The sequence below is a fragment of the Blennius ocellaris genome, assembly GCF_963422515.1.
Source record: "Blennius ocellaris genome assembly, chromosome: 8".
Taxonomy (NCBI): domain Eukaryota; kingdom Metazoa; phylum Chordata; class Actinopteri; order Blenniiformes; family Blenniidae; genus Blennius; species Blennius ocellaris.
Window position 1 is genome coordinate 22543469 of NC_137657.1, and position 18841 is coordinate 22562309.

The 18841-nt window shown below is 39.4% G+C and overlaps 1 protein-coding gene across 3 annotated transcripts in view; it reads right to left on the minus strand.

The window, feature by feature from the left end:
• The window catches only part of col14a1a (collagen, type XIV, alpha 1a), a 144597-nt gene that overhangs the window by 7273 nt on the left and 118483 nt on the right, over window positions 1-18841 (minus strand). For all 3 annotated transcript variants that reach the window (XM_080501030.1, XM_080501029.1, XM_080501028.1), the window contains 7 exons: window positions 12472-12525; window positions 12273-12344; window positions 9392-9427; window positions 7161-7227; window positions 6821-7012; window positions 2378-2455; window positions 94-249 (listed from right to left, as the gene is read on the minus strand). In XM_080501030.1, the coding sequence (XP_080357156.1) occupies window positions 94-249; window positions 2378-2455; window positions 6821-7012; window positions 7161-7227; window positions 9392-9427; window positions 12273-12344; window positions 12472-12525 (655 nt within the window). The remainder of the gene's footprint in view (window positions 1-93; window positions 250-2377; window positions 2456-6820; window positions 7013-7160; window positions 7228-9391; window positions 9428-12272; window positions 12345-12471; window positions 12526-18841) is intronic.

The window sequence follows — 18841 nt, forward strand, 5'->3', positions numbered from 1 at the left end:
AGTAAAGTGACTTATATATTGCAGTGTGTTGCACTTATAAATGAGGATGTCAAAGTCTTCCCTCCAGTTGGATAAAAGTTGAATGCAGTTTACCTCCCACATTGTATCCCAGACAGGAGTTCTGGTCACAGTATCCAGGTGGGCCTGGTGGTCCCGAGCTTCCTGGATTCCCTGGTCTCCCTGCAGTACCCGCGTTCCCGGGCCGACCGGGTGGGCCCTGGCTGCCCGTCCTGCCCTCGCCGGGAAGGCCTGGGGGGGGGGGGGGGGGGGGGGGGGGGGTGGACAGAAGACAAGTTAATGGTAGAACAGGGTCCAGGGCGCCGAGGCGTTCGACATATTTTGGAACAATTGTGTCTGCGCGACACCTGATGAGAGCAGATAAAGCAAAGACTGACTGGAGGAAAATAAAGTGAAAACTGGCCATCCAGGGTACATCCTGCCACCACACTATCACCTCCTCAATCTGCTCTAAATCCTCCTCTGTGCTGCTGTAACAACATGGCATAAAAAAATGAGAGGCTGCTGGGCGTCTGCGCTGCCTGTCACTTGTGGATAAGGGAGATGACGGTGGACGTCCTGAGGGCAGCAGCAGGAATAACACGGCTCTTTGCTCAAATGTAGCCGGAGGCTTCTCTTTGCTGTTTTCACAGGACAAACGGCTCCATCAGCAGCCAGCAGAAATGTGAAATCAATATTTTTCAGGGAGTTTCATTTACCAAGTGTTAATATTATCATCTCACATAGGCCTATGCTCTGAAAGGCTGAAGAAAATAAAATGGCGGACAAAGACAGAGAAGCCTTTTCTCAGTAAACACTTCCTTTTTCAGGTTTTCATTCTTTTTTTTTTCTTCTTCAATACTGCTATATGATCATAAGAAAGTTTCCAGGGAGTTTTGTCAGCTTGTTCTGAGTATTGATTGCAGTAAACAGAAAAATCCCAGCACTGACATATTTTCATAACACAAACCTCTGATTCCACACAGCACAGAGAGAAATCAATACTGGGAATTATATTCACGGTCCAAACTGTCTGCTCGCTGTTTTCAGGCCCCGACTCAACAGAGAGTGAAGCAAATCCAAAAGACGATTTAATGCCATTGTTTCAAAATTTCAAATATTTTTGGGGGTTTTGTTCTGGGGGAAACACAAAGAACAACATCTCCCATATTCAAGATGAAACCTGAAAACTCTAAAAACTAATGCCCAGGGGCAGTATAAATCATAATGATTATATTTGGACCTTTGGACCAAGAACTTATTTGAGATATCATTAAGCACATGGGGTGTCAGACTCATTTTAGTTCAACAACAACTCCAAACATTTCTTTTTGTTGCAGTGCAATAGCCAAGATAGCAATAAGCTATTTTTCAAACAATGTCTATTGATGCAAAAATACAATGACATATTGATTAAGTTTTCCAGTTCTGGCTTGTATTTTCTTTCAAACTTCATTATATTCAAAATTGTAACAGATTACTTGCGTTCGAGTTTCATTTAGCCGCCGAAATCTGCCAAAAGTTCTGAAGACCTCCCTGCTACAGTGTTTCTCTCCAAGCGAATCTTGGCAAAGCCTTATAATTTATCAGGGAACAGGATTTCTGCAGGCTGCAGACTTGCTTGTTTGCACAAATCCACCCATATAGGATTTCTCTGCTACTTGGTAACCCATAAGATTGTTGGCATCACTGCAGAAGCCGATCTCTCAGTGTTGCGTTTGGTCTTCAACAGTTACAAAAGCAGCACCATTCACTGAGGACAGCTGAGGGACGCCAGTTTCATCTGTCGAAAACTGTACTTTGCACAGTCATCTGATGAAATAGACCGTCTGGTGAGCCACTTTTGACCCCCGGGTTATCGTTTTCACACTCCTGTTGCTCCAGAGTGTTAACATCCTTATTTGCCATTTAGATATATAATCAGAAAGCGTACGACTCACTTAAATTCATTCAATTAAATTTTTCAATCTCTCCAGTTAATACGTTTTTCTAAATTGGGTACATGTTAGAAACACTATTTTCTTACTATATAATGCATTTTTGGCAAAATCAGCCTAAATATTATTCTGACATTTATCGGAAAAAATGTCATTAGTATATAGAATGTTGTTTCATAGATTATCATTATATTTTCAGGTTATTTCCATCAATCAGGTGAACTGACTGTAAGGAAATAAAGCAAAACATACCAGGAGCAGCTCCTATGTCAATGTTTAGAATAGTCTAATCAGTTTTTACATTATTTTCATCAAGGTTTTAGCTTAGTGAGAATTAAGGCACCAAAAACAATCACTCGCCCAATGATAGGTTTACAAAGAATAACCGCTTAAAGCTGAAAGGAGGAAGTTCCGTCAGGATTTTGTACATGCATAATATTTACCAGGTGGACCGGGCGGTCCCCGAGGTCCTTGACTTCCAACCCCTGGACTCCCTCTTTCTCCTTTCTCTCCAAGAAGGCCTGGAAACACACACAGGTCAACACAAAGACACAGTCGAAAACATTGAGTCACATTTATTCTCTTCAGTGGCCACATTGCTCTCTGAGGGATTAAAATCAGTCCTGAGGCACTAAACATGACTTAAAGTTATAATCTCACAGATTTCCAATAGAATACACGTCTGTTAAGTCATTATCTTTTGCCAGATGAGGTAACACGACAGTTGTAAAGTCTGTGACTCACAGATGGATGCCTTAGTATTTTATTATATAATGAACAAACTGGGTGTAAATTGGACTTTGGCAATATTATTGAATATGGCAGCATTACTGGAAATACATAAAGTGTGCACAGTTACTGAGGAGACTTCCATCACCCGGCAGCGGTCGTTCTGCCAGATGGGTGGGCGGGGCAAACGGGCAGGCTCGCCAGAGGACTGACGTCAAAACAACACAGTGAAGTCGGAAAGCAAAAAAGAGGACATCTTTAGGATTTTAGATTTGAATTCTCTGAACTCATTAAGCTATGTCATGCTGCTCCAGTTTATCATTATTAGTCCACATCAGCAACGTTTTCTTTAAATTAGCATTGTTTTGTTGAGATGGTGCAAAAACTGAGAACCACAGACAAACTCAACCGTCATACGAGGGACAGCTCCCATTAGAACTTTCAGTAGGCCAATTAAATATGGACATGTTGTTGCACTATTGACACTTCTGGTATAAAAGTGTACCACAAAAACGGTTGGTGTTGTGGTGAAAAAGTCTTGCTTCACATATTCATTTCTGGTTTGGAGACCTTTCTGTCTAAAGTCTGCAGGTGTTCCTTGTGCATGTACTGATTTTCACTAGATAGGCTGGATGGATACTAAAACTGCTCATGAGTGTGAATGTGATTGTAATTTTCTGTCTCTCTGTGTTTGTCCATTGATAAACTGGTGACTTGTCCAGGGTGGAAGCTGCCTTTTTCCATTCTAAGCTGGGATTTCCTCCGGCCTTCCACAACCCTATTAGATATATCAGTATAGAAGAAGTATGGATGGATGAAATATAAACATCAACTGGGCAGAATAAGGTTCTTTTAGGGCAAATATGTGCTGGTGTGGTGGATGTTTTCTTTCTCTTGTATCTGGTAGTGTTGTTAATGATATCTGAAAAATCTATACATGTTTTGCTCATAACAGCAGAGCTGTTGTCTCCATTGGTGCATAATCAATGAACTGGCTATTGTGAAGAAGACATGATGAAACATCTTTGCACACCCATTGCCCTATTACAATATTTACATAATCAGCTTGTTGTGGTCAAGTGAGCTGTATCCACCTGTCAGCATCAGTCTGAGGGGGATTAGGAATTTATGAGATATGTGAAAGAAGTGAGCACCTCAAGCGGGCGTGTGCGTGGGAGCTTAGGAAAGCAGTGGAGTTTATGTACGGATGTTAACAAATTCAAATCGCAATGCTCTTGGTCCCTCAGCCACAGCAGCTCCAGCGTGCTCAATCAAATGTAGTGAAGGGTAATTATGAATAGGATGTGGAAATGTAGAGAGATAATCTCCCCGATGGAATCAATGAAGTAAGAGGAGTGGGGCTATTCCAGTGAAGTGTCACTATTTACTCCAGGTTTACATGAACTCCACCATAAAACAGTGATAAATGTTTCCATTTTCCATTTGTCGTCACAATTTTCACTTTTCTTAAATAGTTTGATTATTAAAAAAAAGATTTTCACAAGTTTTTAATGCTATTTCCATTTTTAACACAAGCCCAATCTTCCAGAAATCTTCAAACAGCCCCAACAAACATTCAGAATATAAATACAGATATAGTGTTTTCTTATACTTTAGTCCAATGATATCCTTGTATTCTCTCAACTGTTTTTTTCTTTCTTTTTCTTTTTTTTTTTTTTTTCATTATCTGGGGTGAAACAAAGTCCTTGCAGAAAGTCCTTTTCTGCAGCATTTTTTTTTAAACTCTTACTTTCGATTCGTACGTTTGGGGGATACACGTGTGTATTTTTATCTTTCCAGTATATCTGTGTTTCTTTATTTCCTCCAAGGTTTTTTCTTTCTAATTTCAGCATTGGTAACACAGTTTATTGAAAATGCCTGCAGAAAGTGTGCTGGATGTATCACGCATCAATGATCAGCCTAATAAAACGTATGATAAACCATAAAGTGCTGCAGCTGTCTGAATGACCTAACGGAATATTTCTTGTACGCTCCAATATTAGAAAGCCACATAAAACTGTGATTCGCAGATTTTCTGTCCTGCTGCTTTTATGATCGTCTTAATCAATTGCGTCGGTAAGAAGGAAGTGAACACAACGAAGCTGAAGAGAAAACATTTTATGTTACCTCAAATAAAAATTTCACTGTGAAGACGGCCTCGTCTCAAAAGTGCCTCTATACTTTCAGTGCGCTGACTGGCTGTTGCTCTGTCCTGGGTAATATTTTATGTAGAATCTGTTTTGTTAATTTTACTTACAAATAAACTCATAAATCTGAATCCGAGAACGGCTTTGGTCTGGTCTCTGGCTGCTCGACACTAACCATCATTTCTCGAGTAAGACATACATCTTTTAATATTTGGCTTACTCCAGTTTCCCTTCAGCCTATAAAACAATAAATTAGTGTGTATGTGGTACAGGCGGCTACAGATCATAAATGTCACTGAAATTCTCCCAAATGACATTAATGGTCTGTAGCCACAAAGGTCTGAACCACAGAAGAGGACGTAATCATGCTGGATGCTTCCTGACACAACTTTTGACCGTTCTCAGCTTTCCTCCGGGGGCCCGTGGCGGGAGAATGACCTCATGGATATTGGCGTTACTGTCTCCTGGCCGGGACTGAACCACGTGGAGGCTTTGACCTGACGGAGAGTCAGTCAGCTCAGTGGAAGAGCCTGCTGGAGCGCAAAATACAGCAACCAAACTATCTCGTTCAAAATTCAACAGAGCGGAAAAAAAAAGCTGCAAAAGTCAGGACAGAAACAAGAATAACAATTTGCCTTTTCTTTATTCAATTAACTTTCTGGGGTATATAAATCTGATTTCACACATTTAATATTGTTTGGATTTCTTTTGATAATTGCTATTTTTGTGAAATTCTCATATACCATTTTGATTAAAAACAAAACTTAAAAATAGGATATTTCTATTGTCCAGCAGTACTGACCTGATTATATATTACAGATATTTTTCAGTTATTGTTCAACAATCTAAATATTTAGTTTGTTGCTCATTTTTCTTTTGTTTTGGGTTTTTTTGTTTTGTTTTTTGTTTGTTTGTTGTTGCTTTGTTTTGTTTACAAAATATTGTGATGTAATTTGTAACAATTTCTTTTTTCATGAAAATTGTCAACTATTTCGACTGAAGGGTATTTTTGAAACCACTACCTCCCCAGAAAAATGTCATATGAGTGGCCATTACAATAAAGATTCAGTAATAATTTAGCACAGTAGTTTTGTGTTTTGTTATACTTGCTAATTACTGTAATCACAATATTGTATATGAACTGAATAGGTAACTATACTATTAGTTCATTCCTTATGTGTATTGTCCTTATGTACTACATGGATTGCACATCTGTGTATTTATAATTCTATTCTCGTAATAATCCAAAGCCGAGCAACAGATGACATAGGTCTGACTCCACACTGCCAGGATTTAATTTACCTTCCCACACTACTTTTCTGTTACTTCCTAAAAAGAAGGTCCCTGGTTCAAGGCCGCTCTGTGTAGTGTTTGCATGTTATCCCCATGCTTGCTTCAGCTCAAAGTCCAAACCCAGGAATTGTAGGTCTGTGATTCCATGTGACTGAATGTCTTTCTGCCCTACGATGGACGGGAGAGCTGTGATTTGCCCTGCTAGTCAGCTGGGATCAGCTTCAACTCTGAATTTAATAAAGCCGTATGGTAGAGTGGATCCTACCTATTAGTCTCAACCATCAGTCTCAAGCAACATTTCAGATAGTCATTTCTATAATGTTCTCTGGCACTACAAAAATGTTGAATTTCCTGTCAATCACGAATAGAAAACATAAAACTTACAAAAGTAAACAAACCACTTTGTGCACTCACTGTTTTATGGAAGGAGAGCCTGTGGTATTATATTCTCCCTCTATTTCATTAGTCAATCTTTCTGAACATGTAATACCAACCATAATGAAATCCTTCTTATAAACACGATATTGTTTCGCTCTTTGTGATGTTTCCACACAATGAAACACTAATAATGGACTGACAGAACACAACAAAGAAAAAATAGAAATTCGGGTTAAGACATGATTAAATGTAAATTTGTCATGATGCCATCTGCATGTTAAAATGTGTCATAAGGGCCACAAACAAGCTGGTTTTTATTTTTACACATTCCTGCCTCACCTCTCTCTCCCGGCTGGCCGTTCTGGCCGTTAGAACCAGGGAAACCTGGCCTGCCATTGGGGCCTTGCTCCCCCTGAGGACCCGGGGAGCCCCTTCTGCCCGGCTCCCCGGGCGGCCCGGGGACCGTCCGCACTGACACCGCCGACTGGACGGGGATCTGGTTCAGGATGGAGTTATAGCGAGACAAATGGCCTGTAAGAGGTGGAGGAAGACAAGATTTTCATATTTGAAGGCAAATTAAAAGAAGACAGGAAAGTCAAGCCCGAAAAGGTCAGAAGGAACTTTTTCAGCATAGAAACTGAGTCTGCATGTTGATGTGTAAATGCCACTGATTACTTACTCTGGATGAGCTGCTCACACACTTGCCGTGCGATCGCTCTCACAGCAGCTTGAGACTGCGCGTCACCCTGCAGAACAAACAGAGAGTTCTAAAGGGTTGATATTACTCTCTGCAGAGTGACACCGTGTTTCCATTTGAGGAAACGCCGCAACAAAAACTTCCAGACCAGTCGGTGGTTGATGAATTGGTAGGCGTGTTATTTTGTGGATGTTTAATGAGCAAACTCCACCTCAATTCCACATTGGGCTTTTTATAATAGCAATAAGAAACAGAAAACCCAAGACAGCAACATAGAATTAAATAATTTCGTATTTAATTACGTGACATATTCAAGTCTATTTTGGGGGAGTTCCATAGTTAGATAGCTCTGAAGTTACGTTTTCCATAAATAAACTTGTGTTAAAAGAGGATAGGAATAAAAAAAGAAATGTCTCAAAATGAATGGTGTGTTTTTCATTGAGAGGAAGTTCTTAATCATCCGTTATGTTCATTGCTTTACTCACTAAAACAATATTTGGACCAATGCCTGTATGTTCGCTCTCAACAGGTCTTGTCCTTCATATCGCTGATTTATCAAAGTGTTGAAGCCAGATGCTGGCAGACACACACTCTCGTCTATGTCGAAACGGGTAGTTTTGCAGATCTGGACCTTGATCGTATTAAAGTAAGTGTTTCATTATGGTTTTCTTTGACATGTGAAAATATAATGCAAAAACTTCAGTTCTCCCCAGAGTGGCTCTCAGACTCCAGGCTTAGAGACACTGATCTCAAGCAGACGTTCTACATCGTAGGTTGTTCAAGTCCCTTTGAGCTCCATTCAAACCAGAAAATCAGCATGCAAAGTGCAGGGGAATGAGATAATTCTTCCTATCACTTTAATCTTAAGGAGTCATCTATTTGTATTGTGCTTCACCTGCACATGTTGAACCATGAGTAAGAAAAACAGCACATTTGCTTTGTGAGACAGGAGCAAAGTGTTGCCTTCTTAAAATTGGGTCCTGACTTTAAAAAAAAATCCTACAAAATAGATTTCTTTGCACTTTGTAACCCCAAGGTTTAAATGTTACGACATCTTCTCAGCTCAGTTTCATAAAATCTTATGTGGCTCTGGTAATACTTTCCAAACTTGGAAAAACATAACCCCTGATCACATTGAATAAAAAATGCTATTGATTCACAATATGGGGAATGTAGGAGCCAGTGGTTTTGGAGCTCAGCCCATATAAGAAACTAAAAAGTCAGCTGATCTGAGTCTCCGTTCCTTTGAATTCATCTTTCACTAATCCTCCTTGAAAGAAAACCCAGTACTAAATCACCGGAATACCTCCTAACATAACAGTCTCATAAAAAGAAAAGAATCATTCTCAATAGTTATGTGTGACTTGAGTTGAAGCCTCTAATAAAAATAATATATGATAACGTTCAAAAGAACAATTGTTTGAATAAAGCGATCTGTTTCATCAGCCTCCTTCTGCTTTGCGATCATTATCATTTCGTACTCATTTGATGTGACATGTATTACAGTGCATGCAGCAGAAATGTATGAAGAGAAAAAGCTTCACATTCAATGCTTAGTTTTTTCTGCTGCTCACTGAAGTTATTACTGCATGAATCACTGTGGGACTGACATGACTTCCAGGGCAGGAACACACTACAAGATACTAATCAGATTCTAACTGCTTTAATTCACAGCTGGCCCCCCTCACTTAAATGTATAACACTGAGGAGAAAATCCACTCATGTATTTCTTGTTTTTTTTTTGTTCCCAGACACTTTCATGTGGAGTCCTGTGCTAAAATTAACTGCAGCAAGGTACAAACGTCCCCAACACTTGATAAAATGGAGCAGAAGCAGAAATTACAAGTTCAATTCAAGCCGGCGAGTTGCGTGTCTCTCAAGCCCTCGGCACTGATGGCCTCACTGCAGTGTCAGCAAAAAACACAGGCCCTGCTCTGCTGTGAATTTTAACCACGAACACTGATTTGATTTGGTGTGCCTTAAACGAGGCTGAGGCGGTGAAAGTAAAATAAAGTGAATGCTTGTGCGAAAACGAAGCGGGGAAACGGTGACTATGTACTGCACTATAATGCAATTTTCTAATAAACAAGGGTGTGAAGTCTCAGTGAGTCATTGTCAGAGCTTTACTTCAACAGAATAACTATATTTTCACTGCAAAACGGAGCCATAAAACTTGATTTCCTCCAAACGTTGGTAAAAGTGGAATGACTTACTCTTTCTCCCTTATCGCCTTTGGTGCCAGCGGGACCCTGAAACATAAAAGCACAAGAGGAGAATAAACAGTCAACTATGGCCTCAGAAAAAGCCGTGCTCATCTCGTTTATTTCCCCCGTTCATGTTATGGGGGAAATAAACGAGACGAGCTCTCCATCGCTTCACGTGTCGTTTCATCTTTTTGCTGCACTAATTTAAAAGTGATCCATCCAGCTCAATACCTCTTCATCCACCTCGGGGCTGCAGCGTCAGCTGACTTCACTACTCCATCACTGCATATGTGACTGTTACAGTGCATAAACTTAGAAAAACCTGTGAATGGTAGTGTAACACACAAAAAGACAAAGTTCCTGGAGGCAGAACCAGGTCCTCATATGACAAATATCCATTTGATTCTGTTAGACAGTTTGAATAAAGGCTTGTTTATCTTGGGGAGGGGGATATGCCCTTGACCACTGACTGCCTGGCTTTGTTTGTGCGTGTGGGTGAGTTGGAAGGTGCGGGATTCAGACATCTAATGCATATTACATCACAGATGGTAGAAAGGCTTTGCCAGCATTCGACACGGGCTCTGATTTGCAGTGCAGGACGCAACAGTAAAAGTCTTATACTGGACCTCTTCTGCGAGTCATTCAGGATATTGTGAGTCTTTGTTGGCATATAAATGTCTCCTATCTTATCAGAGTGACTTAGAAGAGCCAACTCAAACTCTCCTGGAGCCAAAGTGGGAAAGAAAGACAATAGTCTCTCCTGTATAAACCTAAATTCTTTTATGATTTCAATCAAAATGTTCTTCCTGTTATGTCAGCTATGTCCAAGGAGATTTCTCCAGCCAAATTGTTTTGCATTTCATCTGCAGAGAGAAATAAGCATGAGCTAAATGGATGTGGACTGATAAAACAGTCACAAGGAGTGTGTTGCTGTTTTTTCTGTCACAACTGGCAAACACAAGACGTCTCTCAACCAAAACAAGCTCAATAAATTAAGAAAACCTCAGGTGGTGGAGTACCTGGAAACCACATTTAGAAACAGCATCTGGTCCAGGTGGGACACTCATGGTCTTACAGTCACACACTCAGGACATTGCGGAGCATCAGAACAACTCCACATGATGAGCCTCCTGGCTTCCATATGAATGTAGAAAATCCACAGGCCAAATTTATATTTCATGTGTACTCCTCTGCTGTTTGCAAAAGCTCGAGAAAGAACTTCTGTGTGTACTGAACCTGATAGATAGGGCATAACATTTTCCAGATGCATCATTTAATTCCCAGAACAGAACCGTGTGGGTTTAACATTACATATCAGGTTAAGATTTTGCAGTGGCTGCATCTTTATACTTTGCCTCCCTCCAGTTGGATAAACCCACTATCGCTCAAGCATCAATTTCTCCAAAACTGGTAGGACTCACTACTTTCTTGAGGTCAGCAATACCACAATGAAGGAAAATGCCAACCATCCCTCCAGGCAGTTATTTCAGATAAAAACAACTTTGTATAAGAAGAAAAAAAAGATTGTTGGCGCAGTGGCTGAGGGTTGCAGGTGGCAGAACAGGGTCTGAATTACTAAACAAATGGTGCATTCAAATATGAAACTGAATATCCAAGACGTTAAATATGAGACTAAACTATTTAGAGTTTTTTGTTTATGTATTAGGGGCATGCACACACGTCTCACAAACGTGTTTTTGGTCTTTTGTGCCTCAGAAACGAGGCAGATGTGCTTTCTTGCTGCGTTTTGTGTATATTTGTGTGCGTTAGGCAGAGCAAGTGATTTATAGCTCCGCTCTCCGAGCCAAGCTCGCCGCTGGCCCGCAGGACTGACCTGAGAAGAGATTAGCTGTCATCCCAGCATCCCAGTATCATCCGTTCCTGTTAGTATTACACAAAGTTTGGATCCCAGTGTTTGGATGTTCAGCATTGCTGTCTGGATCTGTGTTTGTGTCACTCGCACACATTTTGCTGCTGCTGAAAGTCTGGACAAAATCTGACCCGTGTGGCTTTGGAATTGAAGCTGAACCATGATGGGATTTTCATCTGTTATTCTGAACTCACCTCGTGATGTAAGCGTAACAGGATTTGCCATCTGGATAATCTCGCACAAATCTTCTTTATTACTGTGGCAATACATGACCAAATGACATAATAGTTAATGTAATCTCTGTCCAACACTAATTGGCTGCTTTTAATTCAGGGAAAGGAGTAAAAGAATAAACTAAATCATAGACTCACTATTTAGCAACACATTTGTTTCTTTATGGCTAGTCTTGACGAGTCACTACAAATTAGAATAGGATAGAATTACTTTTAAATGTCTCACAATGGTTTAACAGTGGGTCGGTGTGACCATTTCATATGACCTTTAGAAAAAGAAAAAAATAATTAATGAACAAATGATAAGTCGGAGAAGAAGAAGGAGCAACAAAACCACTGGAATAAACTTCCAGCAACAAGACAGCAGCAGGTAAGCTTTTTAAGGTAAGCTGTGTTTATTTAGAGGCTGCACATACATTATTCTCTGTAGAGGCAGGGAAATAATGTTACTTAACTTAACTAATTGTCGCTGCATGATTAATTCTTGCGGAGTAATTGTTGCTGCTAAAGTTAGTGGAGCTACAGTAAAGTTCTTTACAACAAATTATGTTATGTCTCACAAAGCAATGTCTCACTCATTTCTCTGTGCTGTGACTTTAGTGATACAGTGACTGAAAAACAGCTCTGAGTGTTAACTAATGAAACTAATGAATATATTTATTTATTTATTTATTTTATTTATTTTTTGTTTTTTTGTTTTTTCCAGGTCAAACAACGCCCCTCCTCCACAAGTCTATACAAAAGAAAACATTTTTAGATCAAATTTAAGTAAAACAGTGTCACTCACAGAAAGTCCTTGTTCCCCCTGAGACCCTGCTGGCCCACCTGGTCCTGGAGCTCCTGGTGCTCCTGGAGTTCCCTGATAGGAAGGCAGACGATAACATCAACCAACAGACGGAGAAGCAGATATAGCTACGGGTAGCTACAGGCGGAAGGATCAAGGTTATTATTCAGAGAAACAAAGGATATTAAGAAAACACACTTACAACAGGTCCCGGGGGTCCTTGTTGCCCCTGTGGCCCATTGTTACCAGGTAAACCCTGAAAAAAAGGGAAATACAGTCAGTATATTAAATATGACCTTGTTCATAGTAGGTTCGTAGGTTGGACAGAGACGCTCCTTTAATGAAACACTTTTGAGATCTAAGTTGCTACGGGAAACCAGAATCAAAGCTACTGATACCGTTCACTATTTGTTTTCAGTCATGTTCAGGTGTTTTCATCCTAACTAGACATAGGTTTTTCACATATAGGAGTTTGGTTGTTTTAAGGTGCACAGGAGCATATCTGCATCGTAATGTCTTCTCAATGATGCTGTGGTTTAAAAAAAAAAAAAACTCACACACGCACACATTAAATAGAAACTGCATCTTTCACTCCACAGTCCTGTCTGACTATATGTAATGACGTGATATATAAGCACATGGCGAAGGCTTTGATGTGTTTTCGCATTCGTGAGTCATATAAACTGAATTGTGCTAATAATACACAGTTTGAAAGCTGAATCCACATGTGGATTATTCTGGAAAATAGTTTAACCTGAGGTTCAGCTAATCCTTTCATTTCAGTTTGGATGCCTGCTAAACTCTGCGGTCACACACTGAGGCTGATGCCCTTTCAACATGGCCGCTCCTTATAAGGTCCTCCATATGACCTCCGAGAAAAGACACATAACTGATTAAAAAGGAAGCGTGTAAAATTATTTCTTCTTGGTGTTCTTGGTTTCATGACCCCAGAAAGTTGAAGTTGGGGTGACAAAAGCCCCAAAAGATGAATCATCTGGTTCCTTCCTTGAAATAGCATTGCCACCTTTTGACTTGGACGGAGATTTTTCTCCAGAACATTGTGTGATAAATGTACAGGCATGTACGCATGTGATCACACTCATCCTTAATGTGTTGATACAATTTGGCCATATTAGACTATATTAAATTTGAAACAACCAAAGGAAAGAGAAGATTGGACATGAAAATGAAAATGAAATCGATTTGACCAATGCACTGTTGTCTTGAGGTGGTTCAGGCTCGATTCTTAAGGTGATCATACTTTTAATTCCATTAAGAGGACACTTGGGCTGGCCTGGATATATTTGAATAGCACTCTTTAATCAAAGATATCTTTTAATTTAATATATATGTATGTTTAAAGCCTTCCTCCGTATGAATTGAAAAATCTATTTATTTAACAAAATTATATTTCTCTATAACCAAAATTTCCAAAAGGCTTCTCATAAGTTGCTAAGCAAATCAGTTTTTGATCCTCAAGATATAGAAATAAAGTTTAGAAGGATGTAATGGTAGAACTAATGGCATGTCTGTATTTACAAAATCGAAATACAACAACAAATTCACAGCTCACTTGTCAATTAATTTTGGACAAATAGAAAAATAAAATGGTAAATGAGGATTTTTGTTTTTACTGCTCTTGCTTAGACAAACAGGACGTTGGCATTTTATGTGCAGTTCAGAACCAATGCTTGCAGGGTTGCCAGGTCTGAGAGGCAAAACCAGCTCAGAAACTAGATCATTAAAAACGCTCACAATATGCACATACAAAACACAAAAGTGTCAATATTACTGAAAAACATTGTATTATTTACAGAATAACATCATATTTAGTCAATATTCCAGCAAGACAAGCAGAAAAATAGGTAAAAATAAAACTCAACAACAAGCATAGTTTGGGAGTGCAGTGGAGCCGTCCACAAGCCGATTTCATGACACATGCATTGAAGTATTGTAGTATTTTGTGCAAAGTGCAAAACAGAATAAATACATGCTTGGTAGTCCATTGAGAAACACTGAAAACTGCTCCAGACAGGACGTGAGAGTGGACATGTCTGGGCAGAAGAGAACATTTGGTCACCTAGGGTAACTTGAAATTTTCAAACAAAACTTTCCTTCCTGAAAAGACAGACCCCCATTTGTGACTGCACCATGAGAAATCTGTTCTCATTACACGTTGAACCCTGGAACAGACATGGGAGAAGAATAAAAGACTGCCAGATGTCACAAAAACTTTCGCAGGATCTTGAGAAACTTCAGTTGTTCCACACGTATTCCCTCGGGTTCTGTGCAATGACACGGAGGTTTTCACAGAAAAAGGAAGTGAGCCAGGGTGTCATTAAAAAACTTTGGTGTCACGCTGTAAACACTTGCTCTCCAAATCATCCCACTAATAGGACTCCAGAGGAAGCCTTGGATCCAGTCAAAAGATTAAAACAGTTTTACTTTGAATTCACTTTCACGCGGCAGAAAACCACGTGTGTGACAAAAACAATCCAAAACTTAAAACTGAAGAAAACACTGCCAAAAGAAATGCCATTCAATCACATCTTTATCTAAATGTATTTGTAGGACAAGTAAAGTCCATTAATGTGTGTGCAAGATCAGTCAGTGACGTTTGTCAACATTTATGGATGAAAAGCTTTTTCCCCAGGATTAAATAATTTAAAAAAAGAATATCCACTGACGCATAGTTCTATATGATTCTAATTCCAAATATATGAAATGGAAACTAAATCTAGCCTTCCTTCTTTAAAAAGACGTCAGTCTCGTGAATATGAATCATTGCAGTGGCATATTGAGACGTGAGCAGCAGGTTGGTGGTCTGTCTGAAGCCTGAGGAAAAGGAAGGAGGCTAATCTCATTATAATTTTTATATGTCTGCTTGAATACACACAAGCAGTGTGCGCGATTTTTCTATATAACCTCTATTAACAAAACCGAACCACTCACTTATTTTGAACACCCCATGCAAAGTGCTGTGAAGATCACTTTGAAAGCAAACAGCAATGTCCCACTCCACAATATTACAGGTCATGAAAATCACCCAAATAATAAACGTGTGAGCCGAACTGACAAGCGTGTCGACGCGTTTTCATGAGGCTGAATTTCAGGGAAAACCTCAATCTACATGTATTGGTTTTGAATTGAAAAAAAAAAAAGAAGTTCGAGAGCGAATAAAGATTTATCGCTTTCCCTGATCGATTTCACTGTGATATGAAGGGATGGAGTCCCCAGGAGACAGTAACTGTTGTTTCCACTGATCCAGCTGGCTACTGCTGTCTGCTTTCAGCCAAACGCTGTGTTCTCTATAACTCACAGACAGCCTGTCTTTGGCTCCGATTGATCTTGTACTGGCTTGTCCGCAGGAGTAAAGTAATACGGGTACATTTTTAATGTAGATCAATACGGGGTTATCTGCTGTCCCTGCTGTGTGGTATACATACGAGATGATATGGACGAGTGGCTGCAGTAAATCCTCTTTGAATAGCAAAAAGGTGGCATGCAGTTGATTCCTTTCTGTCAAAGATAGCAAATGTGAGCCGATACCTACTGTATTCCTCTGCATGTTCTTATTTGTCCGGGCGAAACTGAACTGAAATTGGACTTTGTTATGTTTTGGAAGACGTCTCTTATCTAAGCTGCTTCATTAGTTCAGGTTGGTGACGAGCTCGACATGTCATATCAAGAAACCTCTTCCAAGACATAACCAAATCCTGTTGACTTTATACAATTGAGATAGCTATTGGAGTGTGTGGACGAGGTTGTGATCGGGATCCTCTGCTGCTTTCAATGCATCCACTGAAATAAACATTAACAGTTTATTCTGAGATCATCAGTAGTAATTCTACAACAATTACACTTCTGATTACAAAGACTTCCAGCGTTGCATAGAAACAAAACTGAAATGAGCTCTTTCTTATTTTAAAAGCACATTATGCATTGTAGGTTTATTATTTGTAGTAGTTCCTACAATGATTACAATTACCAAACACCCAGCACAACTGCAGTATTTTTGATGAGACATTAATGGGAGAGGTCTGTTGTACTCAGTGGTACAAAGAGGGTGTCTTTCACAATTGATTGAAGCTAAAATTGCTCCCTGATTAGCCATTTCATACAATTACGCTCAATAATTACATCGGCAAACATGTTCTATAACCTGTTATGTAGTTCAGTGTGTTAATTAAACAAGACGAGGGTGATTGTTCCCATTCAGGTTGGGATGTTTGGGATAATGTACCAAAAGGAATGTACAAAGTTGGTGGAGTGGGATTTTGTCGTATTTTAACTCGTTATGACCTTGACTCACTCTCAACTCACAGTGAGAATCAGACTTATATCTGCAAAGAGGAAATGACAAAGAGCTCAGTGTTTTGAAGCCCTGTCTCCACAGAATTGTATGTTTTAGCCAAATAGTAAACAGTGGGATGCCATGCATACATTTTCTATATTGATTTATCCAATTTGTAGTGGAGCAGTTCTCCAGTCCATCCCTGCTGACTTTGGGCAAACGTAAATTACAACCTGAACCAGTAGCTACACAACATATGCCATTACTTTGCATATGGTGAATTAGTCTTAGGTCCAATATGTCATATTTATTGTGTATTAATATTCTTACTACCAATAAATTTTTTTGTCTTGTGTTGTCCTTAATGAAATTTCTGTAGGTATTGAAAGTGATTTAGCAGAATTTTCAGTGAATCAGTCCTGTTTTTAATAGTTAACATTCCAAACTTTCCTCTCACACAGGAACCTGTAAATTGTTGTTCATGCTTGTGTTAAATTGTGATCATATTATTGTGACACCTGACTTATTGTGACAATCTTTCCTTCCCTAATCTAATTGATCTAAATTTCAGTTATTTGTTGTCATTGCTCGACGGCTCGCCAGACGCAATAGAAAGAAAACAATAAAACTCTGATTTTGGCTTCGTCTCACTAACTTCGAAGGAATACTGAGATTTTAATTATCATTTAGAAAGCGAGGGTATATTACTAAGCCTTCAGCACATCACTGAACTTTTGATTCCTAATAAAACTACATGGAGTTACTCCAGCAGTTTCTTGTTAATGATTCTGAGATCCACATAAAACAAAAAACAAAACAAAACAAAACAAGGATGACTTTTTCTGCATTTGCTGGTGCTGTAAAAAAAAAAAAACCTGCCAGAGGAAATCCGGCCTGATCCATCATATAATACTATTTTTTGTTTTTCTGTTAAAGTTTTTTTTTTTTTAAAGAAAGAAAGAAAACTCGTTAATATAAATATAGTTAATATTCCTCTTATTCTTCTTCGTAGTAGTAGTAATAGTGCTCGTAGTATATAAGCAGATGTATTTTCTTTTAGGTCAATTTGGGAGACCATGAAAACAAAATTGGATTATTACAGGGAGAAAAACACACATGAATAAAAAATGAATGCCTCAGTTTTATAACTGTGGTATTGTTCCTCTTCTCCAGGAGTCACGTTTCACAGATACATTTGAACTCAGCACAACAATTAATAACATTATTAGGAACACCTAGGTTCGTCTGAATACCGTGTGTGTCAAAATATCTGCTGTGAAAAACAACACCTCCTGACTTGTGTTTCGGTGTGAAACTTGTATGTCTTCTCATTTGCTCAGACGGTGTTTATGATGCAGCCTGCGGCAGAGCTCGGTGGAGCGTAAAGCAATCCAACATCCATTTTTAAAGCTCCTCCGCTCCGGCTTCATCGTGCACATGTAACGGTTGCTTCTTTGTATAAATGTGGTTGTTTTCATCCACAAAACAACAACAACAAAAATACACGTGAACTACTGCTGTACTGAAAAAGTCACTGAGGATGTAAATCAGAAAAAAACGGAGAATCCATGTCTGTAGTATTTGGCTGTGCTGGATAGCTACAACATGTAGACAGACCTGCTACTATGAATAATAAACCTTCGGTTTTACAGGGTGTGACCATGTGTCAATATCTGCCTCGTAAAATGGCAACACAGCAGTTTGATGGAAATGCAGTTCGTATGAGTCACAGATATAAGAAGAAATATTATGGGTCGCATGGGAATATCTGAAAGGACACAACCTCAGGCCATCAGGTGTTCAGCATGTTCCAGACTTTATATTTGAATATCAAAATAGAACAGAGCAGCTTCACAACCTGGCCAACATCACCTTTTATAGCCAGTTGGCAAAACCTTGTTTTGAAGCAACACAAGAGAGAGAGGGGGAAAAAAAGCAATGCTTGTGCTGGAAACAGATGAATAATAACACACAAAAATAATGCAGATGTAAATTTAAGTAGTGGTAATGACTGGCTCCACTGATTACATCAAAATAAAATGTGAGCTAATTCCATCCCTGCTGATGGTTCGTGAACTTCATGCCGACCTGGCACAGTGAGAAGAAACTCGAGCCAACATACAAGTATCCAGAGTGGAAGCCACATGACGAGCCTTCAAACTATGTACGACTTCTGACAACTACCACTGAAGAGATGAGCGTCTGGACACGGCCAATGAAGAGACAGCAGATGGATTATGTGCAAAGTCTTTCACCTCTGAAGGAGCCAAACCAGGAC